Genomic DNA, 26660 nt, shown 5'->3' with positions numbered 1-26660 from the left:
CGTTCCAACATCTTAAATCCATGGTTTTTTTTTTTCTGTTTCTCATTTTTTAGTTTTACTAAAAACTAAAAGTTTTGCATATTTATAAAATGGAAATATATTTGCCTTGCATCAGAGTTTACTAAAGATCTTAAGAGGCCATTAGGATATGACAGTTGTCTCATTGAAAGAGAGGTATAATCACTGTTTATGTTTAACATATTCTTTTAAAACATTTTCTTTAATAAAGTCCTAGAAACTGAAATCCTCCCACAATTACAGTAGACATCCTCTTTAGTGAATAGTCTTTAAACCTAGAGAAATGCATTAATTAATTAAATACATTCAGTAGTATCTGGATAAATTGTTTACTCAGTTTATCAATAAATTATATGGGCAAGTATGGGAAAAGAGAAAAATCCCAAGTCAGAATGAAGACACAGCTGCCATTAATTAAATATCTTATCAAGTTACCTCTAGAATTCTGGTGTGTTTCAAAATGTAAAAAAAAAAAAGTTCTCAAGAAGACATTTTAAATTAGAAGAAATCATTTAAGTGCTATTCTTGAAGTTTCTTTTTTAAATTTGTGATTTAATTAATTCAGTCAAACAAATAAACTCAATGAGGAAGGAAGAATGTGGAACTGACAATGTAAGTTGTTACATAAATGGCCTCATATGGCTTCAAACTGAGTCTCTAAATTGAGAAGATCTTAATGTGTGACAATTAGGTGCATGGTAGAGAAGAAACTACACAATGAGGCCGGGCGCGGTGGCTCAAGCCTGTAATCCCAGCACTTTGGGAGGCCGAGACGGGCGGATCACGAGGTCAGGAGATCGAGACCATCCTGGCTGACATGGTGAAACCCCGTCTCTACTAAAAAATAAAAAAAACTAGCCGGGCGAGGTGGCGGGCGCCTGTAGTCCCAGCTACTCAGGAGGCTGAGGCAGGAGAATGGCGTGAACCCGGGAGGCAGAGCTTGCAGTGAGCCGAGATCTGGCCACTGCACTCCAGCCTGGGCAGCAGAGCGAGACTCCGTCTCAAAAAAAAAAAAAAAAAAAAAAAAGAAACTACACAATGAAAATTTATTTCTATTTCTTGACCAAATTTGAATGATTGTCCTTATTTGTGGCAGCCCAGTAGAAAGATTCCAAGGGTTTCTTTCCCTTCTTTGTTTTTCTTTTCTTCTAGGTTTTCTTCCAAAATTAACTCCTGAGGTTGTATATTGGATAGTAGAAAGCAGACTATCATAACGTTGTTTGGAAGGCCAATTATATGATGAATGCAAAATGCTGGGATTTTGCATTTCATAATGGCAATTATGAAACACTTCCAAAATAAATCAGAGATGATACAAATAAATGGAAAAATATTCCATGCTTATACATAGGAAGAATTAATATTGTTTAAATGGCCATACTGTACAGAGCAATTTACAGATTCAATGCTATTTCTGTCAAACTACCAATGTCATTTTCACAGAATTAGAAAAAACTAATCTAATGACCAAACTAACCGAAAGACCAAAACTAACCGAATGGCCATATCAATCTCAAGCCAAAAGAAAAGAGCTGGAGGAATCACACTATCAGATTTCAAACTGTACTACAAGGCTACAGTAACCAAAACAGCATGGTACTGGTACAAAAACAGACTTATAGACCAATGGGACAGGTTAGAAAACCCTGATACAAAGCTGCACACCTATAACCAACTGATCTGACAAAGTCGACAATAACAAGCAATGGGGAAAGGATTTTCTATTCAATACAGACTTTGGGATAACTGGCTAGGCATATGCAGAGGATTGAAACTGGATTTCTTTATTTCACCATATACAAAAATCAACTCAAGATGGATTAAAGACTTAAATGTAAAACTTAAAGATAAAAAAACTCTGAAAGAATACCTAGGGAAATACCATTCTGGACATAGGCCTTGGCAAAAGTTTCATAATGAAGACTCCAAAAGCAATTGCAACAAAAATAAATATTGACCAGTGGGACCTAATTTAACTAAAGGTCATCTAACAGCAAAAGAAACTATAAACAGAATAAACAGACAAGGCAGAGAATGGGAAAAAATTTGCAAACCATGTGTCCGACAAAGGTTTAATATCCAGAATCTATAAGGAACTTAAACAAATCAACAAGCAAAAAAAAAAAAAAAAGGAATTCCATTATAAAAAATAGGCAAAGGGCATGAACAGACACTTTTCAAAACAAGACATACATGTGATCTACAAGCATACGGAAAAATGCTTATCACTATTAGAGAAATGCAAATGAAAACCACAATGAGATACCATCTCACACCTGTCAGAATGGTTATTTATGATTAAAAAGTCAAAAAAAAAAATCAAAACAACAGATGCTTGAAAGGTTGCAGAGAAAAGGGAATGCTTATACACTGCTGGTGAAAATGTAAATTAGTTAAGCCACTGTGGAACAATTTGAAATTTCTCACAAAACTGAAAACAGCTACCATTCGACCAGCAATCCCATGACTGAGTACTTTCAATGGCAAAAATCACTATTACCTTTGCACCAATCTCATACATATAAAGCATGGAATACTATACAACCATAAAAAAGAACAAAATCATGTCCCTTGCAGCTGCATGGATGCAGCTGGAGGCCATTATCCTTAGTGAACTAACACAGGAACAGAAAACCAAATACTGAATGTTCTCACTCATAAGTGGCAGCTGAACATTGAGTGCACATGGACACAAAGAAGGTAATAGTAAACACCAGGGCTTATTGGATGGTAGTAGGTGGGAGGAGGGTGAGGATCAAAAACTACCTATCAGGTACTATGCCCCAAAATACATAACAATGATGAATTATTCTACCACAAACACACTTTACATATAAAGATTCACATAGATAATAAATAATAGATGGAGATTTGTTATGCTGATACCATGAATTAGCTGCATACTTCACACAAGAAAAATGATTCAGGCTAATTATGGGCAGTTCATAATAATAAATGAGATGCATACTCAAAAATACATAACAAGCTTTAAATTACATGTAATGACAAAAATTGTCTTGTTATTGTCCCACAGGACCCTGAAGCTCTTTTCATCACTCTTTCAATCTTTTTCCTCATTATATTTACATTGTGTAATTCCTATTTGTTTAAGTTTGCCGACTCTTCCACTTGTCATCTATATTTTGTTATTACGCTGAACTACAGTGAGGATTTTTTTATTATGATTATTTTGTCTGCCTTTTTTGGCTCTTACGTTTCTATTTAGTCCTTTTGTTTTTCTTTGCTGAGAATTCTCTTCACTGAATTATAGACTTAATGTTGTAGAAAGTACATTTAGACCTCCTGTATTTCTGGAACGGTATGCAAGTCCAGCTGCTCACCACCTGGAAGCTAATTGCAAAAGAGGCGGGATGCAGTGATGGGAAATCAGTTTTATTTTTTAAATGCTAGGAGATGGGAGATGGGCTGCCTCAAGCCTCACAAAAAACAAAACAAAACAAAACATCTCAAAGCTTTGAGCTGAGGGTAGGGCTTTAAAAAGGGAAACGTGGTGTGGGAGGTGTGCAGGGGTATGCAGAGCGCAGGGTCTGTGTGTCTTGTTGCGATGGTATCTTGTATTATTGTCCACCTAGAGTGCCAGCTGGCACCATCTCAAGTGTGGCTGGGCTGCAGAGTCTCTATCTTGAGGTCATTTTAAGAGGGAGAGAATTTGCGGCTGGGTCTCCATGCCTGGCTTGTTTCAAAATTAGTCCCTAGAATCTTTCAACAAGCATACAATAAGATAAGTGTGCGTGGTGCAAGGGAGTGCCTGGTCAGAAAGAGAGGGAAGCTGTTTCCATTTCGGCTCCTCAGGCCCGTATATTCCTAGTTGGCAAATTCCAAACCAACTTTTACCTTTCAGTTGGAACTAGAACTTCCAAGCAAACATATTTTAGTGCCCTGGTCATTGTTTCTAGATGTCGTCTATATCTGCCCTCCAAGTGACCCCCCTGCTCTGTGCTACAGGAATACACCTGTGTGAATAGCATCAGGGGCTCCCTTCACACTGACTTCTGATCGAGTTTGGCTCATGCAGTGTAATGTACAGTGTACAGTGTCATGTGCTCTCCACACTCCCCACTTAAGTGGGAAGTACTTCAAGTACTTGTTCCTCCAGCTGCCAGGAGAATTAGTATCTGACAGCTCTCAGCTAAGTCCTTCTCAAGTCACTGTTCCCAGTTGAGGTAAACTGCCTCACCCAAGCTTATGCTCGCTTTCTGTGGGCAAGTCACATGTAAAAATTTCTTCTGTGGGAACACAAACACTGGGACATTTGCCTACTACAAGACAACATGGAAGGGTAATCTCAGAGTTCATCCAAGGAGTAGCCGAGACCATAGTTGTGACTGCATCACAGTTCATTTTCTCCCTGTGCCCAATTTTGCTTCATTAAGGCCACAGGAATTGACACTAGGAACACTCCTCCGTCAGCTTCCTGGATGTCTAAATCTCCATCTCAGCCTTTTTTTCAGGAATTTCTAAGTGATATTTATTTCTCCTGCTCAGGCTTGCTGATCTGTGGATTCTTGACTATGACCTCTGGCAGGGTCACCTTTGAGGTGGCCTCCTCCATACAGCCCATCTGTAATCTGGAAGCTGGTCTATCCCCACATGCCATCAAGAGGAGAGTGGGCAGAAGGTCAAGGTCTTGCTGGTGTAGGGACTCAGCATAGCCTCTCTTTGGTTTTTGTAAATTGTGCCCACATAGTAGTTAATCTCAACTCAGCTACCCAGCATCACTGTCCTTTGTGTTTTTCTGTGGCACTCTGGGCAGTACATACATCTTTTTCTCATCTGACTCACAGCTTGTCTGACCTTAATTCTCTCACACACTACAGTCCTTCAGAGAGACTGATCTACTTAAGGCAAAAGGCCACTCCCTCCATCGGACAGTAGCCACCCTGTGTTACTACACCATCATACTGATACCCCTGGCACCCAGAGACATTAGTGTTCAGAACATGGAAAGATAAAAGTTTTATTATAAGTCACAGGTAAACTTTCATTGAAAGTTTTATTTGTAACTTGATATACTAAATATCTATGACTTACTGCTTGCACTTAGCCAGGAATTTGGGTTTTTTCACAGGAAATAAGATAACCTGACTTTAACTGTAGACTGCATGTGATCAATAACATTCTAAATCAGAGTAGGTTTGGCCACTTCAATAAGATCCAACATGCAAAGGCAGAGGTGTCACTAAAATCTATAATGGGCTTGCCTTCTAAACAAAAACAATAGTAATTACAACTTCACTTGGAATAAGCAATTACAGTTTCTCATGTTTTGTGTAGGAGCAGCTTTCCCCATGATCTATTCCATGAGAAATTTTGTTTAAATATATATATTTTTTACAGTTTTGGAAGCTGAGATTTATATATACTAGTAGTGAAGCCCTAGTTCACAAAACTTGCAAAAGGTGGAGCCAGAATCCAAGGGTGCTTGACAGTAGAAAATATTAAGAAGAAATAACAATCACAAAAAGCAGCCCCAGATAAAATCAAATCACAAAGTGCCTGGCATAGTGAATACAATCTGTTGTTACTATTGTTGTTATCACTGATTTTATTACATAGATACACACATATAAAATATTAAAAAATACAATTATATCACAGAGATGCAAAAATACTGATACTTATAATGCAGCAGAGATTCTGTCAAGTTTAGTTCAATAAGGAAACTACCATGGATTCTACCACGGTTTCTTTTTATTTCAACTACTCTCTTTGACAACAGCTGATCTTTCAATATCACACCTGTTTAATCTTCCCATCATATTAAACTACAGACAATGCCAGAGCCACATTACCTCACCCCCTTAATGTATTTTTAAGCATCATCTTTTTCCATGAACATCTGTTTACATGTCATTTTTGATCCTAAAGAATTCTCTTCTTTCAATAAATCACAGCTTTCCAAAAGCATTTTGGAAGTATATTAAAATTATGGGTGTCTATAAAATGTCCCCGAAAATTAAACATCTTTGGCAACCAAAGTGGCAAGCTTATGCCTCTCTGGTTTATTAATCAGATTTAATTTAGGCCACACCCCTAAGAAGTAGACTGTAGACACTGATATAAGAGAAGCCAATACAGCCAGGCTGGAAGAGCTTTTCTCCACCCAAAGAGGCATTAAGACAATGCTGCTCAGACAGGATCCAGCCTTTTGGAAGCAGTCATCACTTTTATCTTCTGTAAGTAGACAATCTGTGATTCTGTAAATACTAGTCACTTAATATTTAATAATTTTCCTGTAAAGTCTGAACTCCAGAGAAGTCACAGCTATACATCTTTATATATTTTACAAATAAAATTCTATTATCCATTCTACAACCTGAAGAATCAAAACCTGCTAGCTGAGACAGTCATCAGGTTAAATTCTTGTAATAACCTGTGAATTTTGTCAAATTTATGATTTGGCTGTTTCCAATTTATTTTCTGACAGAACAAATTGATTAATCATTTCATTATCTTGGGGAGGAGAGTTACAGTTTTACTATTAAGTTTTGGCAACAGGGATCAGAAAAGTACAGAATGGAATGTTAGAGGCATTGTTCTCAATGTTCTATGATTACTCAACAAGTTATTGATGAGAAAAAGGAAGGGATATATACGTGCCTTCTACGAGCATTGCAAAAAAGATCAGTGTGATTTAAAGTAAAGATGTCCACATTTTATCACCATTCTAAGTAAGAAACTATGGGGACAGAAGAAAATATAGCTCAAAATTCTTTAGCTTTTTAAGCTATAGTGAAGAAAGAAAAGGAAAATATTTATTTTTCAGGGCAATACTTTATCATACTTCTTTCTACACTAGTCAGTCTTGAATTTTCAACCTTCTTTTAGATGAAATTATAGATATTTTATTAGTAAGATTATTTAATTCTTCATTTTTCATTTAACTATACTTTGTTTCCATGGTCAATTTTTTAAAAAAATTACCCCAAATAATCATTTTTGTAGGTTCATAAACATTTTAATTAGTGGCAAATTATCTCAGCTTTGTAACATAAAAATATAGACAGTAATTTTAATAAAGCAAATAATTTAATATTATCACATCATAGAAAAATACAGTTATCTACTAATTTTACTTAACACATTTAATTGATCATTTCATGAAATAATCTGAATGCTATGGCATGATGACCAGTTAGACCGATAAAAACTGATAATTTTTATACACCTGGAAATAAAGAATTTTCATTCCACCTAAACATAAAGAATAGAAATATTATCTATTTTCACTGAAAAGGTACAAGCTAATGACATCAAATTTTACAAACTACTTAATCATAGTAGGAACTTCATAATAAGAAAATTATTATGAAGTTTTATTTTTATTTCAGAATTATTTATTTCAGAATTTTTATTTCAGAATTATTATTCCTGAACTGAAAAGTCATGCATGTTGTTGAGATTATTCTCTGAAAACATATGAACCAGTCTGGCATAATTTAAGCAGCTAATTAATTGAAATTGCTATATTTTTATGCTATATATGTTTACCTTACCAAAAACAACAACAGCAACAACAACTAACATCTTTTATCAAACATGCCATTAAATTGATCCTTAAACATACAGCTGAAGTGAGTGGGAGCAACATTAATGGCTATAACTGGATAACTGAATAAACTGTTATATATACAGAGAATGAAATAGTATTCACCCTTAGGAAGGAAATTCTGACACATGGGATGAAACTTGAGGACATTATGATAAATGAAATAAGACAGTCACACACACACACACACACAATGTGGATGGATATTGTGGATGGTCATACAACAATATGATTATACTTGAAGCCACTGTACTGACTGTGCACTTAAAAATAGTTAATATGATAGAAAAAAAATAATTTAAGAAACTTGTCCAACACCCTACAGTTATGACATTGCAGATTGATTTTTTAAAAGATATTTAAACCTGATCAATCTTCAACACTAAGAAAGGTTGAAACAACAGAGAAATGGGAGATATCAAGTGAAAGAAATGAGTTAGGAGGCTTTGAGGTCTTTCAGCAAAATGACACTGAGGACTATAATTAGAGATTTTTGTATAGTTCCTACATGTAGAAAGTACATGTTATTGCATTTTCTAAGAAGTAAAAAGAAAAGAAATGTGCATGTTAGAGATACCAGGGTGTGAATATGACAAAGTTTTGTCAAATGCAGAATTTATTTGTCAAGAAGGAAATATGTATATTTTCATGATATTTTAAACAACCAAATAAAACCCTCAGGTATTGTGCTGCCAGTAAAATTATGATGCTCAACTAATGCACCCTGGTATCCACTGACCCAACTGCACTGCATTTCCCAGTCATGATTGACATTTGAGTTTAGGGTGGATACAAAAAGTAGAGGCTAAGGGAATGCCCATGGAAGAGATGGGCTCCTTCTGCCATGTAACTTTACTGAATTAGACCATATCCTTGAGATTGAATCAGCATTGATATGCAGGTGTGGCCACATTATTCAACAAGGTAGAAAACTTCCTGCACCAGCAGATCTAAGATGAAAATGCCTATAAAGATTTCATTTCTCTTGAGACTGAAGAAAAAACTAATTTATCTCTGTGATTGGATAAAGATCTTACTTTTCTTTTTTCTCCTTTACCTGGTAAAGGTTATGCTTGTGGACTGATGAGAAAAAGTCTCATTGCAACAAAGTACCTTGTACAGTTAATGAAAATGTATATTTACCATTATATTCTTAAATTGCAAAGAAATAAAAAATATCCAAGAATGTCAGTACTGTTTTCAGTCTATCACTTATAAAGGAGGACTAAATGTGTTTGTAACTCCAAATTAGGTATGTTTTCATTTGCAGACTTAGTCTTTCCAGACCTGAGAACATAAGTCACCCTGTTTAGAAAGTTAAAAAAAAGTCTTCTTGGATTAAGTCAGGGGAAACCACCTGATTTTGGCAGGTTTCAATGAGTTTTGGTATGTTATAGACCCACAACCTTCATAATCAAGGATGTAGTTTTATATAATGAAATATATTGACTTAATTCAGCTCCTAAAATATTGACTATGCATGATGTAACTCAAGTACAAATAAAATGACAAATTATGTGAATCATTTCATTCCCACTCACTTATGATGGTATCAGATAAAGCAAAATCATTCTGACAGGTCACTTGCAACTTATCCAGAACGTAGATTTGTTATATAAAATTAATCAATACTCAGCCTGAGAAGAATTTATAATTAATCCTTGGAAATGAGAAAAAGTTGAATTAATTTTATGCACAAATTAGAACAATTTGCAAGTGGCAAATGAAAGATTTGACATAGGTTTCATCGCTTTCACACAACTACTTTTCAAGAACTATATAACTCAAATGGAGTACCATAAAGGATAAACACTGTCATCTTTTTCTCCATTTGCAGTGTCACTCTTATGTGAAATCATGGAAAATGGGAGCTCTACCTCTTATTTCATTCTCCTAGGCCTCTTTAACCACACCACAGCCCACCAAGTCCTCTTCATGATGCTTCTGGCCATTGTTTTGACCTCCCTGTTTGGCAATGCCCTCATGATTCTCCTGATTCACCGGGACCGCCGGCTCCACACGCCCATGTACTTCCTCCTGAGCCAACTCTCCCTCATGGACATGATGCTGGTTTCCACCACTGTGCCCAAAATGGCGGCTGACTACCTGACCGGAAATAAGGCCATCTCCCGCGCTGGCTGCGGTGCGCAGATCTTCTTCCTCCCCACGCTGGGGGGTGGAGAGTGCTTCCTCTTAGCAGCCATGGCCTATGACCGCTGCGCGGCTGTCTGCCACCCACTGCGACATCCCATGCTCATGAGCTGGCAGCTGTGCCTGAGGATGACCATGTCGTGTTGGCTCCTGGGTGCAGCTGACGGGCTCCTGCAGGCTGCTGCTTCCCTGAGCTTCCCGTATTGCGGGGCGCACGAGCTCGATCATTTCTTCTGCGAGGCCCCCGTGCTGGTGCGTTTGGCTTGTGCTGACACTTCAGTCTTCGAAAACGCCATGTACATCTGCTGTGTGTTAATGCTCCTGGTGCCCTTGTCCCTCATCCTGTCCTCCTATGGTCTCATCCTCGCCGCTGTTCTCCACATGCGCTCTACAGAAGCCCGCAAGAAGGCCTTTGCCACCTGCTCTTCACATGTGGCTGTGGTGGGACTCTTTTATGGAGCTGCCATTTTTACCTACATGAGACCCAAATCTCATAGGTCCACTAACCACGATAAGGTTGTGTCAGCCTTCTATACCGTGTTCACCCCTTTGCTAAACCCCCTCATCTACAGTGTGAGGAACAGTGAGGTCAAGGGAGCCCTGACAAGGTGTATGGGTCGGTGTGTGGCCTTAAGTCATGAATAAGAGTATATATATTTGCTCCAACATTCTAAACTGTGCAAAGTGTTTGTGTGGAATTTCCTAGAGATGAGGAATATACACTTTTATATCTACATCTGTTGTGTGTGTGTCTCTCTGTCTCTCTGTGTGTTTGTGTGTGTGTGTGTATGTGTTGCTTTGAATTGCAGATAAATCTTCATTCCTTGGGTTCATTTACTCAGCTATCATTATCCAATCAAATTGTGAATTGTTAAAAATCGGTGAAATCACTAATTTTTAGTAAGATGGTTTTACATCATACCTCACAAAAATATTTTGTTCAAAGAATGAATTCACCATTCAAACAGTTTTGAAGGTTAATTGTTGCCATTTGTTTCAAATTGAGGTGTAGCTTACACACAGCAGAATTCTCACATTTAAGGTGTTCCTTTTCAACTGATTTCCACAAATATCTACCCTGGTAATTATGCATTATCAAGAGATACCATTTTCACCACCTCTGAAAGGTCCTGCAGGCCCTTTTCCAGTGATACCCCAGGCCTAAGATACACCCACTGCTCTAATTTTTATCTCTGTTCATTAGTTTGGGCTATTCTAAAATTTCATATCAAAGGAAACCAGTAGTATTGTCTTGAATCTTGTTTCCTTCTTTCAGCTGAATATATTTCTAAAATCCGTCCACATTTTTACCTCATTGATATGTTGCTCTTCTTTTACTGCTAAGTAGTATTTCGTTTTTGGAAAATTTCATCATTTGTTTATCCATTATTTTGCTGATGGGCCTCTGGGCTATTATAAGTTTGAAGCTCTTATGATTGAAATGTCTGTTAATCTCCTATTTGTAATAATATGTTTTTATTTTTCTTGGTAGGTGTCTGATGAACTCTAGTAAACTGTTTTCAAAGTGATTGTTTACTCTTATACTGCCACTGGTAATGCACACAAGTTCCAGTTGCTCCAAATATTGATGTTTTCTTCATTTTAGCAATTCTTCTGAGTGTAGTAGGAACTGAGTTTGCTTATAATTTGCATTTTCCTGATGACTAATAATGGTGAGGCCTCTTGCATTAGCTTATTTTCTATTGCCTAGTGATATAAACTGTCTATTTCAGTTTTTGGAAAAAAAAATCTGTATATGCTTCCAAAGCAAAAACAACTTGGTTATTAATTAATAGGCAATCTATGGCATTCATAGGACTACTTGGAATTTTGGAAATAAAATCATATATTGGGTTTTTTGTTATTATATTTCCTGACACGTGTTATCATTCAATGCCTCAAGCTTTGCTATTTTATTAAACCAGGTATTTAGTACATCTCTTCCACCTCCTGCATTCTGCTTAAAGCTATAAATCTGTTTGTTTTAATTATGAATTGTAACAGAACATTCCACTTCACTGGAGGAATGATGCCACTAAAAACACACAGATTTTATTAATTTTACATATACAGGGACTTCTTCACAAGACCATGGAGTCTGAAGAAGTGTCCAAAGAGAGACAATTTTATATTTTCCCAAGAAGAAATGACAGGACAAAGGGGATCGGCTAACAGCAATACATTTCTAAGTGAGTCATTAGGAGGTATATGAAGGGGAGTAAAACTTGTAGAAGGATTACTTAGGTAAGTGTATTCATTCTGATCCATTGCAGTGCAGATCCCAGTGTCTGGTGTGAGGGCTATTTTCTCAGCTGGTACATGGAGGGTGTACCTGCCGAGGGATCTCTATGGCTTCGCGCATGTAGGAAGAGAATGATCGGCTGGCCCTTTTTGAAACAACCACTGCTCCTATGTTTTTAACTCAAAGTAATCAGTATTCCAATTTGCTATTTGGGGGATGGCATGTCTTTCACTCCTTTACTGGTAAATGATTATATAGATAGAGTAACTTTCAGGCAAGAAATTTGGCTTGTTAAAGAGACTGCTGAGTTTACAAAGGAAACAACAATAAACATACATTTATTTCCTTTTTTTTTTTTTTTTTTTTTTTGAGACGGAGTCTCGCTCTGTCGCCCAGGCTGGAGTGCAGTGGCGCGATCTCGGCTCACTGCAAGCTCCGCCTCCCGGGTTCACGCCATTCTCCTGCCTCAGCCTCCCGAGTAGCTGGGACTACAGGCGCCCACGACCGTGCCCGGCTAATTTTTTGTATTTTTAGTAGAGACGGGGTTTCACCGTGGTCTCGATCTCCTGACCTTGTGATCCGCCTGCCTCGGCCTCCCAACGTGCTGGGATTACAGGCGTGAGCCACCGCGCCCGGCCTCATACATTTATTTCTATATCAATTTATTTATAAATATATACTCATGTGATCTCCAAAAACAAAAAATTAAATCCAAAAATCAACTGTAATACAATAGTTTCACATATTTAAAGGTTTTTTTCTTAACTTTGCTTTTTTTTAGTCTGAATCTTTTCTTTCACAACTTTTCCTTTTCTTGAAATAAGGAGCAGAGGAATGTAGAGCAGACGCTCGCAGGGAGCAGGAGCCAGAGAGATCCAGGTTGGCAGGTCCCTGCAGTACTGTGGAAGTGGCGGCCCCTGGGGATTGTGGAAGAAAGGCTGGTTGAGGCATTTATCCCGGGCCTGCAGGTTGTGCTTTAGGGTATATAAAGCCAATTTATTACCCTTTAAACCTGGTTTATTTCTATAAACACAGGCATAATTTGATCATAGAGTAATTTCATCAAATAGTCAACTTCCATATCCTTTCAGACACATTAAGTGAATTGTTTTAACCCTTGCCTAGATGAAGTAGAGTATAACTTCTTATATAATAACTATAATAATAGTAATAAACAGAAATACCTCTTGTTCATTTAGTACTTACTTTGCAAATATATTTTGCTTAATATTTCACCTTCATTTTATTATTTTAGTTATAACCATAACCTTCCAGAATCGGCTCAGTGTTAATTCTCATTTTTTAAAAAACAATGGAGACAAGCTTATTGGGGTAAAATTCATTGTTTACCTTTATATAGACCTGAATTCAGTTGTCTCCCTTTAAAAAGCTTGCACTCAGGAAAGAGCTAGTTGTCACAGTGTTTCAGTGAGCACTGCCCCTATCCCACTCATATACACATGCACACTCATTTGAAATCGCCATCATTTCTTCCATTAGAGTTCAAGATGTTGTCAAATGGTTTTCCTCCTTTCACACAAGCTATTGCTGCAGGTTCTCCTCGCTTTTCTCACACATCCCCTAGGGACATGGCTCCTAATGGTGCCCTATGAAAGGGTGGCCGTTTTCTTTCCCAGAAGCCACACACTACAGGACTTCCTGTTGGGAAGGTGTCTTTCATTCTTTTCCTTGCTCCTTTCAAACCACATATCCCCCTTCTCCCTGCAAACTGTCAGCTAATCAGAAAGAAATCACTGAACTGAGTATCACCCAATACCTCTGAGTCACTCTCAAGGAGGTGACATTGAAACAAACATCTGAGTAGCACGAACAGCAGCTGGACACCCTGAGGAAGGAAGGGGTATTGAGCCCAGTGTGCTAAATGTGAAAGGCCCTGCCTGGAATGTCCTGTGAGCAGCAGAACTTGGTAAGGTCAAATGTGGTGGGAGATGAGGACCCCAGGAGGACTTCAGGGTCAGGTCATGTAGGAAGGCACAGGTGATGTTCAGGGTGCTCTAGGGTCCACCTGCAGTCAGCCCTCATCAGGAAGGAGCAGACAGTCCACATAAACGTAAGCAGCTAAACTGTAGATTAAACATGACGTTCTGACAGAGCAGGCTCTGAGGGGGAGAGAGTCATCCCCTTGAAGAGAACAAGGAAGTCTCCGTGGAGGGAAGATTTACATGCAGAATTTTAGGAAAACTGAAGAAATTGAAGCCTTTAGAAGTGCTGGGGAAGAATGTTTATGTGCAAGAAAGAACCCAACTTATGAAAAAGATGCAAGACAGCTCAATTTCTGTAAATATAAATACTTCAGTTTCACCAGAAATGTGAACTAAACTCAGGCAAATTTTATGATTTTTTTTTAATTTTAAAAAATGTGACCCAGGAGAATGTCTGCAGGCTCAAAACTGTGGTCCCAGAAAGAAGAATCTAGTATTAGGACTGAAATGTATTTATATGGGGAGAAGTCTGAGGCAGGGAATTAACTTAGTTGTCATTATAATATTACAATATTTGTGTTTCTATCATATAAAAGCAGGTGCTAAATATTTTGAGTAAAACATATTGGAATTATAGATTGAAGATTCCCCCAATATAAAATCTAATAGATGTGTTAAGGGTAGCAAACGATTATCACAGACCACTGTGCTAGTTTTTCTATTCCCAGATCAACTCACTTGCCTTCTTCACTAACCCTTTCTCATTAATATATTTCTGCTGTATATTCTGATCACGAAATGACTAACATTCTAAAATAATATCCATATGTGCATAATGTACTAAAGTGAATTAGTACCTTAAGATACGCCTATAGTAGGCTTGATTTTTACAAATTATTCAATAAAGCAAATTTAATAGTTCCCTTTTATTTAGATAAATGATACACCATTGAAATTATTTGAAATGACTTAATAGAAATATAAACTTATTATCTTTAACACAGAATTTTAGTTTTGATTCAAATATAAAAAGTTAGAAACTCAGTGGTACTTATTACATTACTTTTACTATTAAAATTGAAAGGTTATATAAATGTAACAAGTAACATAATAGTTGACTAAATTGTTGCACATCCAGTTGAAATTTAATACATTAACAAACAATAATCCAAAGATCTTTAATTGACAGGAGTGGTAAAGAGTTTGTCTGCTGTCAGTGGAGAAATCATGTTGGCTAACTTTTTATATACCCCTCGTTTTGGCCTCTGAAAAGATTGTTTGTCCACTGTGTCCTTTTAAAATTGACATTGCCTTTGGCATTGAATTTTCTTTCCCTCAGCATAATCCTATCGCTTTTTTAATCTGCAGGTGAAAGTGGAGATTGTACATTGATGCATACAATTTGTGGCCAAATTCCTGCTACTGCTATCTCAGCAGTCTAGGGAGTTACTTACAGGTCTACAACACACAAGTTCAGAGTGGTACCAAACAGACTTAGGTTTCCTTTGACAGTACTTCTGTTTCTAAAAATATATTTTGTGTCTATTAATTTCCATTTGAAACCAATATCCATCAAAATCTACTGCTAAGATGGAGTTTTTAATCTCTTGATTATTCCCAATATTAGTTAAATGCCGCTGCATTGAGAATAGTTTCAACAATAGACTTCAGTGGGAGCAAACGTAACTTGCTTCTTTGTGACAGGCAAGGTACCTACTGTCTTCTGCAGCCTTCTCAAGGGAAAGTGCTTGATGAGGTTTGAGCCATGGTCTTTTCCTTGTCAGGCTGACACTCGCCATCTAGTGCTTGCAGCTGCCTTCATTTCAATTCAACCCCAGTTAATGTTTTTAGTCCTGCAAGGCTTCTAAGTATGAGACTTGGGTGATATCTATTTCATGTTTTAGGCAGATGAATCTTTGACCCCCAATGCTTATTTATTTATTTATTTTTTTGAGACGGAGTCTCGCTCTGTCGCCGAGGCTGGAGTGCAGTGGCACAATCTCGGCTCACTGCAAGCTCCGCCTCCCGGGTTCACGCCATTCTCCTGCCTCAGCCTCCCGAGTAGCTGGGACTACAGGCGCCCACAACCGCGCCCCGCTAGTTTTTTGTATTTTTAGTAGAGACGGGGTTTCACCATGGTCTCGATCTCCTGACCTTGTGATCCGCCCGCCTCGGCCTCCCAAAGTGCTGGGATTACAGGCGTGAGCCACCGCGCCCGGCCTATGCTTATTGTTTTATCTCTGCTAACTCTAGCATGCTTCATCTCACACTTGCTGGGTTTTGCTATGCATTCTATAGTAGAACATGTAACAGAGTTAACAAATAACTTGCTAACTACCACACAAAATACATTTCCCTAGTTTCTGGAAATAACCTCAGTTTTTGCCTTTAATTACCTCCACTATAATGAGAAAATAGTTTTCTTTTTTCTAATGCCATCATAAGGTTATTAAGTGCATAATAAGAGAGAATTCAGTTTTGTCATCAGTAATAGAGACTTGGTAAGTAGGGACTTAAACATAAAACACGAATTTAAAAAATTAATTGACACATAATACTTGCACATGTTTATGGAGTACAGAGTGATATTTGGATACATACAAAGTGTAATCATCACATCAGGGTAATTAGCATATTAATCACCTCAAACATTTGTGTGTGTATATGTGTGTGTGTGTGCATGCATGTGTGCTGGGTACGTTGAAAATCCTCTCTTGCAGCTATTTGAAAACATACAAAAAATTGTCATTAACGATAATCATCCTAGAGTGCTATAGAACACTGGAACTTATTCCTCCAACATAGTTATAATTTTGTCCTCATTGAGCAACTTCTCTCTCTCCTCCTTAGCTCCCCATGTTTCCCAGCCTCTAGTAACCACTATCCTACTATCTACTTCTATAAGATCCGATTTTTTACCTTCTGTATATGAATTAGAACATGCAGTATTTATCCTCCTGTGGTCTGGTTTATGTCACTCAATATAATGTTCTCCAGGCTCATCCTGTTGCCACAAATGACAAAATTTCATTCTTTTTATGACCGGATAGTATTCCATTGTGTATATATAACACATTTTCTTTATCTGTTCATTGGTTGATGTCTTGGATATTGTGAATAGTACGGCACTAAACATGGATGTGCAGATGTCTCTTCAATAGGCTAAATTCCTTTCCTTTGTGTATGTACCCAGGAGTGGAATTCCTGGATTATATGATAGATCTATATTTTTAGGAACCTTCATACTGTTCTTTATAATAGCTATGCTAATTTACATTCCCATCAACACTGTGTAAGACTTCTCTTTCTCTACATCCTCACCAGCATTTGTTATTTTTTGTCTTTTTTGATTTGTCATTGTTGTTTTGATTTGCATTTCCCTTATGATTAGTGATGTTGAATATTTTTTCAAGTACTTGGCTATTTTTATGTCTTCTTTTGAGAACTATGTATTTAGATCATTTACCCATTTTTAATTGGATTATGGGTTTTTTTGCTATTGATTTGAGTTCCTTGCATATACTATATATTAATCTTTTGTCAGATGAATAGTTTGCAAATATTATCTTCCATTTTGCAGGTTGTCTTTTCACCCTGTTGAATGTTGCCTTTGCTGTGCAGATTTTTAGTTTAATATAGCCGTACTTGTCTGTTTTGTTTTGTTGCCTGTGCTTTTGAGGTCATACATAAAATATTTCCTGAGACCAATGTTGAAGCACTTCCCTCAAAGCAAGAATCATTTTTAATTTGTTTATAAGAAGCAAGTGTTTATTTTGGCTAATCAGGGCAGGTTTTGTGATTGGTCATCAACAGGAAATTGCCTGGTAGAGCACTATCTTCGGCTCCTTAATACCTTGGATTTTGTCCCTATGAAACAGTTAGAGGAACATTTCAGGAACATACATCATCATATCCATATGCTAAAGAATCAGGATGAAGGAAGCAAGAAGGGTCTGTATCTTCAGTCCCCACCACTCATGTGTTTTGGTTGTCCAGGATTTAATCAGTTGGCCAGACTCTACTGGCTTCAAGAATTGACGAGTAGTGTGTGATTATATGTGGATGGTGCTGAGCTCATACAGGTTCTGTTCATTTGAAAGAGAAGGATAGAATGTGTGCTTTACAGCCACCATGACCACACATGGAACCCAGTTGATGAGGAGGAATAACCCCTGAGAGGCATTTACATAAGCAGAACATGTAGGCGATAGTGACACAATTATGGAAGGGGGTAGAGATAAAGAGAGTTCGAGAATGGCTGTGTGATTTCTGGCTTGGGCAGTTGTGCATGGTAGTTTTTACTTGAGCACTTTAGTGCATGATGTGATGTATTTGATGTCACCGTGAGATGCTAATTATAGGATTCCCTCAAACTGGGTCGCAGTAACAAGGAGAAGACATGTGGTCACTCACTCTGTAATGATTGTATGGAGTTGAAAAAATAGAAGGGAAAAATGATGAATGAAAACATCAAATGGCTGGTATAAAATGAAATTGTAAGCAGCTCAGGTTATTTGATTTCAAAGTCTCAGTTAGCTGTGTATCACACAATTTCATGTGTGCGTGTGGATGAGGAAGCCAACCTAAACATTCTCATTCAATGTGGTGAGCTGCTTTCTCCCTAGCTGAATGAACCAAATTTCTGGACAGTGAGTACAAAATATACTTCTGATCAATTCCATTATGTTATACCTTGCTTTACAGAATTTGATTCTATCATATCCTGAATCTCTCTTCTTTCATACCTTCCCTTTCTGCTGATCTTTTCCTCCCCCTTACTTTCTCATTGTCTCCCACTTCCTGGTATATAACCACTTACATGTGAATTTAAGAAACAACAACAAAAAAGAATACTAATCTAGTATTAATAGTAGTAACGATATTAATCATTCTGAATACTGATTGTGTGCCAGGCCTCTGTTTTCGCTCTTCACTCTGTGTGTGTGTGTGTGTGTGTGTGTGTGTGTGTCTGTGTGTGTGTGTGTCTGTGTGTGTGTGTGTTTGTGGTGGGAGGTATTTAATGATTCTCATCTAATATTCAAAATAACTTTATCAGGCAGGTGCTGTCATGATCTTCATTTAATAGAATTTCATTTCAGATATAATTTAATGAATATTTATTTCAGATATAATTTCATATCTGATTGGTGTTTCATGTAAGACAGAAAATAAAATATTTTCAGGTTATTGTATTTGCATTAAATTTTCTTGTTTATCTCTTTTCAAAGCATTAGGATATGGATATTATTGCTATTTTCTTAATAAAATATTTGAATCAATACCATACTAACTCCTGGGCTAGGTGACATCCATTATATTTCTACTATACCCATATCTGCTCTAGATAAAGTAATAGTAAAATTTCATCCATATTTAGGTTAATTTAGTATTTGACTTTTGCTTCTCCTATGAAACTCCACTGTAGTTCAGTGAATTACCAGTGACCATCTTTTTGTTAGTCAGTCACTGACTCATTAAGTCTGATACTTGAAGCATTTATGATTAGGCTTATCAGAATAGATTTGGTGAATTTTGTCTTGTGCCTGTCCTGCAGTCAAACATTTAATGTAAAGAATGTAGAAGTAAATAAATAACTGCCTAACATTTGAATGTAAAGTCGTATCAATATTAGTGAAATATTGACTTCTAGAAATATCAAAATTTGAAGAAATTTGTTGTATGCCTTATCAGTATAGTTAGACATATGGTAGATAAATGAAAAGTATTTTTAGTTGAACTAAGTCTAAATTAATGACTAGGTAGTGTGTTTGAACAATCTTCATAAATATAAAGTGCTCAGAAGAATTTGAGTGTAGTGAGTCAATGAGTGAAGAGTAAGAGTACAAAAGGAGACTGGGGTATGATGGTGTCTACATCTAGAAAGTAAGTTCCAGGCAGGGGTAAATTCAACAGAACATTTGCACAGCAATCAGATAGGAATAGTTTGATTCACTAATGGGAATAAACATATGGGCTCTGAGGTAGTTCCATTGACAAACAATTTGGCTACACATACCAACTTTTTGGAATAATTGGCTAAATAATTTAAGGAGCCTAAATTATTGTTCCTAAATGAAGACATTTTTAGATATGGTAAGGTCTCTCACACGCATACACACACCCACACATACCCACACGCAGACATTTAATCACATACAGTTGTCATTTGAAAGAAGTATGATGTATCTGGAAAAAAATGTCTATTCTTTTGTTTGTATTAAACTTAGTATGAAATTATTTACATGATTTATGCTGGTGTCATTCTATATTTCTTTCTCCATAATCATGACCTGTGTTTCCTCAAATCAAATTGATTCTCTTATGCTCAGTTTATGTGAAGTATAATGTCCACTGGTTAAATTTTAGCCTGGAATGACTGACTGACTGCTCCTTCCAAATGATAAAACTTTAAGTATATATAAAGATGTGAACAGACTTTTGGAAAGCATAAGAATTTCCTAAAAACTACAGATCCAAAAAACTGAAAAAGTTAAAACAGAATCCTGAGGAGAGCATGTTCTCTGATTAATCTCCAAGCTTATAGAAAAGAGATGGATGTAGGGTGTATGTTATGTTTTTCTCTAACATTTAACATTACTAACAAAGTATGCTTGGAGCCAGATGGGTGAGAAATGAATGTTACTTTGGGAAAGAGCTGCATGTGTGGGGAACAAGCTACAGGATAGGTGACACATGTTTTCTCCACTTTCAAACACGGAATTGAGAAGCTCACTACTAGAGCATTTCTCTTTGCATACAATGGCAGATTTCATCCAAAATTGAAATACTCCTGGATAACATAGAAGATATGCTTTCATTAATCATTCCGTCATTATGGGAGTATATTTCAGATCGCTGATTGGTTAGGCCAAGAGACATTAAAAAAAAGTTGCAGAAATAGCAGGTGCCTCATGGTAGTGAACGTAAGGTGCTGGAAGTAAGATGATGAAGATAAGAAATAAATTGTGGGTTGCTTCCAATTTCTGAAGAAAAAATACAGGTATTATTGTGTTTATAATATGAACTCTAAAACATGTAAAAGCCAGTATGAAATACAGAGACGGATAATTTATGCATAGTTAAAAATATTTTAACATCAAAAATCACTTAAAAAATTAAATCTTTCTTGTAAAAAGGAATTCATTAGACCTAAAATGGGCCAGGAAGTTGGCTAAGAACTGATGATTCAGTAGGACATGGGATCACAGAAACAAAGTAAATCATTTATTGAACAAGTAAAACCGGAAGAATGATGTAACTCCAGGGGGTGACGAAAAGTTAACAACCTTGGATACGGGTGTGTTGATTGTGAGTTGTCAGCAGTATTTTTTCATTTTGTAAATTTATGTATGATTGGCTCAGGCAAGGGACCACTGCCGTTAAGTTTCAATCTATGTGTGTCATTAAATTTTACAAGCCATGGGTCAAAACAGTAAAAACAGGCAGGACTGGCTGGGTATGGTGGCTCATGCCTGTAATCCCAGCACTTTGGGAGGCTGAGTCGGGCAGATCACTTGAAGTCAGCAGTTTGAGACCAGCCTGACCAACAAGGTGAAACCCCATCTCTAGTAAAATACAAAACTTAGCTGGGCATGGTAGTGGCACCTGTAGTCCTAGCTACTCGGAGGTTGAGGCTCGAGAATTGCTTGAACCCCAGAGACTGAGGTTGCAGTGAGCCGAGATCGGGCCACTCACTCCAGTCTAGGCAATAGGGCAAGACTCTGTCTCAAAAACAAAACAAAACAAAAAAACAGGCGGGACTAATTACACAAACATCTGTAAACCTCATTGAGGTGCTTATCTTTTCTAACTCTGAAAGTCATAGCACACCATTGTTGTAATTCAAGGGAATTAAAATAGGATTAAGGGATCTGTTATTTATGAAGAATCTGAATATTCACAAAAATTAAAATAAAAAATCATTTATATATTGTCAGCAACATACTTTTGCATTTATTTTACAAAAGGGAAAATCTAAGCTCATTTTATTCAAACTTAAGTAGCTGTTAATAAGGTGGAAAATAATTTTTCAATGTTTGTTGTTTGTTTTCATGATTATAAAATTTATTGAAAGAAACCTGGACTAATGTATTTACAAATTTTATAATTTACAAATTAATATGTACATGCGTATTTGTATGTATTTATTTATATTGAGGGAAATTTTACACATACAGGAGGTACACAAATAACTGTAACCATTTAAATAATGACTATCAAAATATAAATAAATAATATCAACACCTACTATTCCCCACATAGAGGATTAATATATTATACTTCAATTCCTACAAGTTAACATAACAGGTAAATGTAAAAATATATCCTTAAAGACACGTGGTTGATGTTGACTAAATGATACTTCTATTTTTTACATTTTTTACATTTTTTTTTTTTTTTTTTTTTTTTGAGACGGAGTCTTGCTCTGTCACCCAGGCTGGAGTGCAGTGGCCGGATCTCAGCTCACTGCAAGCTCCGCCTCCCGGGTTCACGCCATTCTCCTGCCTCAGCCTCCCAAGTAGCTGGGACTACAGGCGCCCGCCACCTCGCCCGGCTAGTTTTTTTGTATTTTTTAGTAGAGACGGGGTTTCACCGTGTTAGCCGGGATCGTCTCTCGATCTCCTGGCCTCGTGATCCGCCCATCTCGGCCTCCCAAAGTGCTGGGATTACAGGCTTGAGCCACCGCGCCCGGCCTATTTTTTACATTTAAAATATCGTGTTTCAAATTACAAACATATTGGGTTTTGTGACAATATTTTATTACTTATTACTTTGGGAAGTCTTAGAATTATACATTTTATTTTCTATAAGTTTAAATAATAAATGCATTAGAGAATATTAAGTTCCGTGGTTCATTTGTTTCATTCAAAGATTCAACAAACATTGTTGAGCAACTGCTATGCACTAGGTTCTGTTCCAGGCAGTTGGCTATACCAGTGAACAGAACAAGAATCTCTCATTGTGAAGCGAAAATTCTGGCAGAGAATGAAAATAAACAGTAAATATAACCAGTGTGCTTACTATTTAATGTACGAGAAGGTGAAAAGGGATATGCAAACGTGAAAATGGAGCAGAGTAAAGAGGACCAGGAAATTAGGGTTCAACTGGGAGCCTTACAAATTTTTAAAGGGTGTGCAAGTGTAGGCTTCCTTGAGAAGGTGACATTTGAGAAAAGGGTAGACTCGAGTAAATTACATGTAATTAATTAAGATTATGAGACTCAACATGGAGCCAAGAGCCCACTCAGTATACTAAATATCAGTTGGTTTGAACAAATAAAAACGCCCAATTTGTAAAACATGCCCACTCCAAAAGCTTCCTAAGAGTTCCTTGATGATTACAAAACATGCATCACTCACTCTCATTTTATTATGCAGGCATATTATTCTGAGATTAAGATTTACACTTTTTTTCTTTCTCTATTATTTATTTATTATTTCTTTTTAGGTTAAAAAACAAAGCAAATTCATGATGGGCCATCAGAATGACACTTTCAGCAGCGATTTCATACTTTGGGAGTGTTCTCTTCTTCCCCAACAAGTCTGGTTTTCTTCTCATTTATGTTTGTCATTTTCATTATGAGTGTAACAGAAAATACACTCATGATCCTCCTCATTCGCAGTGACTCACGACTCCACACTCCAATGTATTTTCTGCTCAGCCATCTCTCCTTTATGGATATCTTGCATGTTTCCAACATCGTTCCCAAAATGGTCACTGACTTCCTGTCAGGCAGCAGAACTATTTCACTTGCAGGTTGTGGGTTCCAGGTGTTTCTGTCCCTCACCCTCCTGGGTGGTGAGTGCCTTCTCCTGGCTGCAATGTCCTATGATCGCTATGTGGCCATCTGTCACCCACTGCGCTATCCGACTCTAATGATGGAGTATGCCAGCACTCTCATGGCTGGAGGCTCCTGGCTCATTGGGGTTTTCAACTCCACAGTCCACACAGCTTACACACTGCAGTTTCCCTTCTGCGGCTCTAGGGCAATCGATCACTTTTTCTGTGAAGTCCCTGCCATGTTGAAGTTGTCCTGTGCAGACACAACAAACTATGAACGAGGGGTTTATGTAAGTGCTGCGTTATTCCTGGTGATCCCTGCCTTCTTGATCTCTGCTTCTTATGGCCAAATTATTCTTACTGTCCTCCAGATGAAATCATCAGAGGCAAGAAAAAAGTCATTTTCCACTTGTTCCTTCCACATGATTGTGGTCATGATGTACTATGGGCCCTTTATTTTTACATATATGAGACCTAAATCATACCACACTCCAGGCCAGGATAAGTTCCTGGCAATATTCTATACGATCCTCACACCCACACTCAACCCGTTAATCTACAGCTTTAGGAATAAAGATGTTCTGGCGGTGATGAAAAATATGCTCAAAAGGAAGTTTCTGCATAAAAAATGAATAGGAAAATTTCTGAATATGTGTTCTATTTCTACGTTAAATACCTGAAGAGTACTCGTAATAGGTTTTCTAGAAAGAAATCAAAGCTTTTATCTTGCCACATGTGGATAGAAGTGAATATTTCAGAAACTTTGTTAATAATAAATAATAACCTGTGTTTGTGTTATAAACATTTACCACTAGAAATGTATTGTTCCTTCTGTGGTACCATTTATAGTCATGCAACAGTTACAGGAAGTAAAAGTTACCCAAGGAGTAGTCCTATTCCCTAACATTAAAATTGTAAGACTTTATAAGAATATCCTTAAAAATAAAATCACACATTTATTGTATAAGAAAAGACAAATCCATATAATGTTTATTTTTATAAAACTTTGTAAAATTATTTTATTAACAATCATTTATCAAAAATTCACAAATTCCATATGAAATCTCCATTATTATTTGCCTGGTTTGTCAACACCTTTGTTTAGTAAAATTATATATATATTTATATTATATATATTATATATAATATGTATATGGATGCACACACACATATATATGTACACACAAATATACAGATATAAGTTGTGTTAAAATTGAATTATTCATCCTATGCTAGAAGGAACTATACATTAGAGTATCATAAAAATTTTCTTATTTCATTTTTACATATAGGATTATATTCTAGAAACTCTTCTAGCAATTTATCCTAAAATTTATTTCAAAGAAGATAATAAATATTTCTATTGAGAATACATTTAATTTTTTTTCTTCTTTTTACAAACAGTAAGACATACTTTATCAGTTTAAAACATATGAACAGCTTGTGTCAAATCTGCCTTCTGGCAGCTGGGCACCACCTCGGCTCCCCTGCAGGCTCCCGCCTTCCTTCACATTGCGCTGCTCACTGGGTGGTTCTGGTCTCGGGACCTAGTGGTAGGGGCTGGAGAAAGGGGACTGGGCAGCCCAGTTCCGCTCTCCTCATGCGGTGTCCTGTGCCTGTCATCTGCTTGGGTTGTGGTTTGGAAGGACCACGACTGAGGGTGACCAGCAAAGAAGGGCTGCAGAAGAGTCTCAGCCAGTTTGATGTGCTGGGCAGGGTCCAATTTTACCACCCTCCTCATCAGGTCAAACAGCTGCACGTACTTCAGAGAGTCCTGGAGCATGTCACTCTTCAGACGTTTGCAGTTCTTCTCATATGGGCCGTCCGAGCTGTTCTCATCCCAAACTAGGCCCTCTTTGTAGAAATATTTCTGCTTCTTGGTACAGGAGATCACGCGTAATGGGCTGGGCCCTAGGGTCTTCATCATCACCAGGTGCTCTTGGTTTTCATAGGTCTGGAAGAGTGTGAAACCTGGTAGTACTTAAAGAGAATGCAGCCCATGGCCCGGACATGGCAGGGGCGTGTCCAGCCCAGATCAAGGATCAGTTCAGGCAGGCGACAGTGACGGTGGTCACCATGGCGGTGTGATGCTCACGGTCAGCGGTGGCATTGCGGATGTCAGCCACTCGGACGCTGGTGGTCCTCGCTGACTTCTCATTGCTCCTGTGCTCTCTGTGGAAGGTGTGTAATTCAGAATCCACACGCAGGATGTTCTTGGTTTACGTGTGTGGGTCAGCCGGTTCTCATGCAGAAATCTAAGGGTGTGCAGAGCTGGTGGGCCATGTGCCAGACATGTGGGAGGGGAATGGCTGGAAGTTATTTTCCTTCGGGAACTCAAGGGTGTTCCTGCCCAGGAGCTTAAAGTGCTGTACACGGACTGTGGAGGGTGAACCAGTCACACCCCAAGACACACAGTAGCTGGTTCTCCTAGTCCGTCTCGTTTACTTTTTTCGAGAGCGTTGATTTTTGGCGGTGCCGTCTCCCGGTAGTTGCCCACATTGCAGATGACCCTCGGGCAATCCGAGACGTCCATCTGGCAGGGTCCAAGCACTCACCCCCTTGCCACAGGCGCCTTGGCCCAGGTTCCCGCTGTCTTTATTGCTCTTGGAGCCAATTACCGACCCGGCCACCAGGTGGAGCCTCTTTATCATCTTCCGCACCTGAGCCCCTCGCGGGGCTCCTGGAGGACGCGCTGCTGCAGGACCCGCCGTGGCCACCAGGTGGAGCCTCTTTATCCTCTTCCGCACCTGCGCCCTGGGCTCACTCGCGGGACTCCTGGACGCTGAGGCGTCTTTGGCAATGGCGGGCGTGCTTGTGGGTCCAGGATGGCCTCTCTCCCGTGACCGCGGACCACGATGAGAGCGTGAAGACCTTCTTGAAAGGAAGGGCTCTGCTCTACACACTGGTGTCTCCTGAGGAAGGGCAGCTGGGCACGCCTTCCGGACCGAGGTATCAG

The 26660-nt window shown here is 38.0% G+C and overlaps 2 protein-coding genes, 1 long non-coding RNA gene and 1 pseudogene across 5 annotated transcripts in view; 3 read left to right on the top strand and 1 right to left on the bottom strand.

Moving 5' to 3' along the window:
• Positions 1–26660, top strand: part of LOC114678437 (uncharacterized) — a 267034-nt gene that overhangs the window by 11600 nt on the left and 228774 nt on the right. For 2 of the 3 annotated variants that reach the window (XR_013415774.1, XR_013415775.1), the window contains exon 1: positions 26467–26653. The exons of the other annotated variant lie outside the window; for it this stretch is intronic. This is a non-coding gene — a long non-coding RNA (uncharacterized LOC114678437). Of the gene's footprint in view, positions 1–26466; positions 26654–26660 lie in introns of those variants that run through there. 3 annotated transcript variants of the gene reach the window in all.
• Positions 9432–11603, top strand: OR2T8 (olfactory receptor family 2 subfamily T member 8). The gene has a single exon (XM_015127880.3). It carries the CDS (start codon positions 9446–9448, stop codon positions 10382–10384), a length of 939 nt encoding a protein of 312 aa, XP_014983366.3. The 5' UTR covers positions 9432–9445; the 3' UTR covers positions 10385–11603.
• On the top strand, positions 23393–24336 carry OR2AJ1 (olfactory receptor family 2 subfamily AJ member 1). The gene is given in 2 exon segments (XM_002802089.4): positions 23393–23432; positions 23435–24336. Coding segments are annotated over 2 exon segments (942 nt in total).
• Positions 25212–26355, bottom strand: LOC100427680 (dual specificity protein kinase CLK3 pseudogene; annotated as a pseudogene).

The sequence above is a fragment of the Macaca mulatta genome, chromosome 1, assembly GCF_049350105.2.
Source record: "Macaca mulatta isolate MMU2019108-1 chromosome 1, T2T-MMU8v2.0, whole genome shotgun sequence".
NCBI lineage: Eukaryota > Metazoa > Chordata > Mammalia > Primates > Cercopithecidae > Macaca > Macaca mulatta.
This window is presented reverse-complemented; position numbering and strand designations above follow the sequence as displayed.

Bases quoted from the DNA above. Each gene is read 5' to 3' on its own strand.
- OR2T8 (XM_015127880.3), top strand. From the start codon at position 9,446: ATGGAAAATGGGAGCTCTACCTCTTATTTCATTCTCCTAGGCCTCTTT.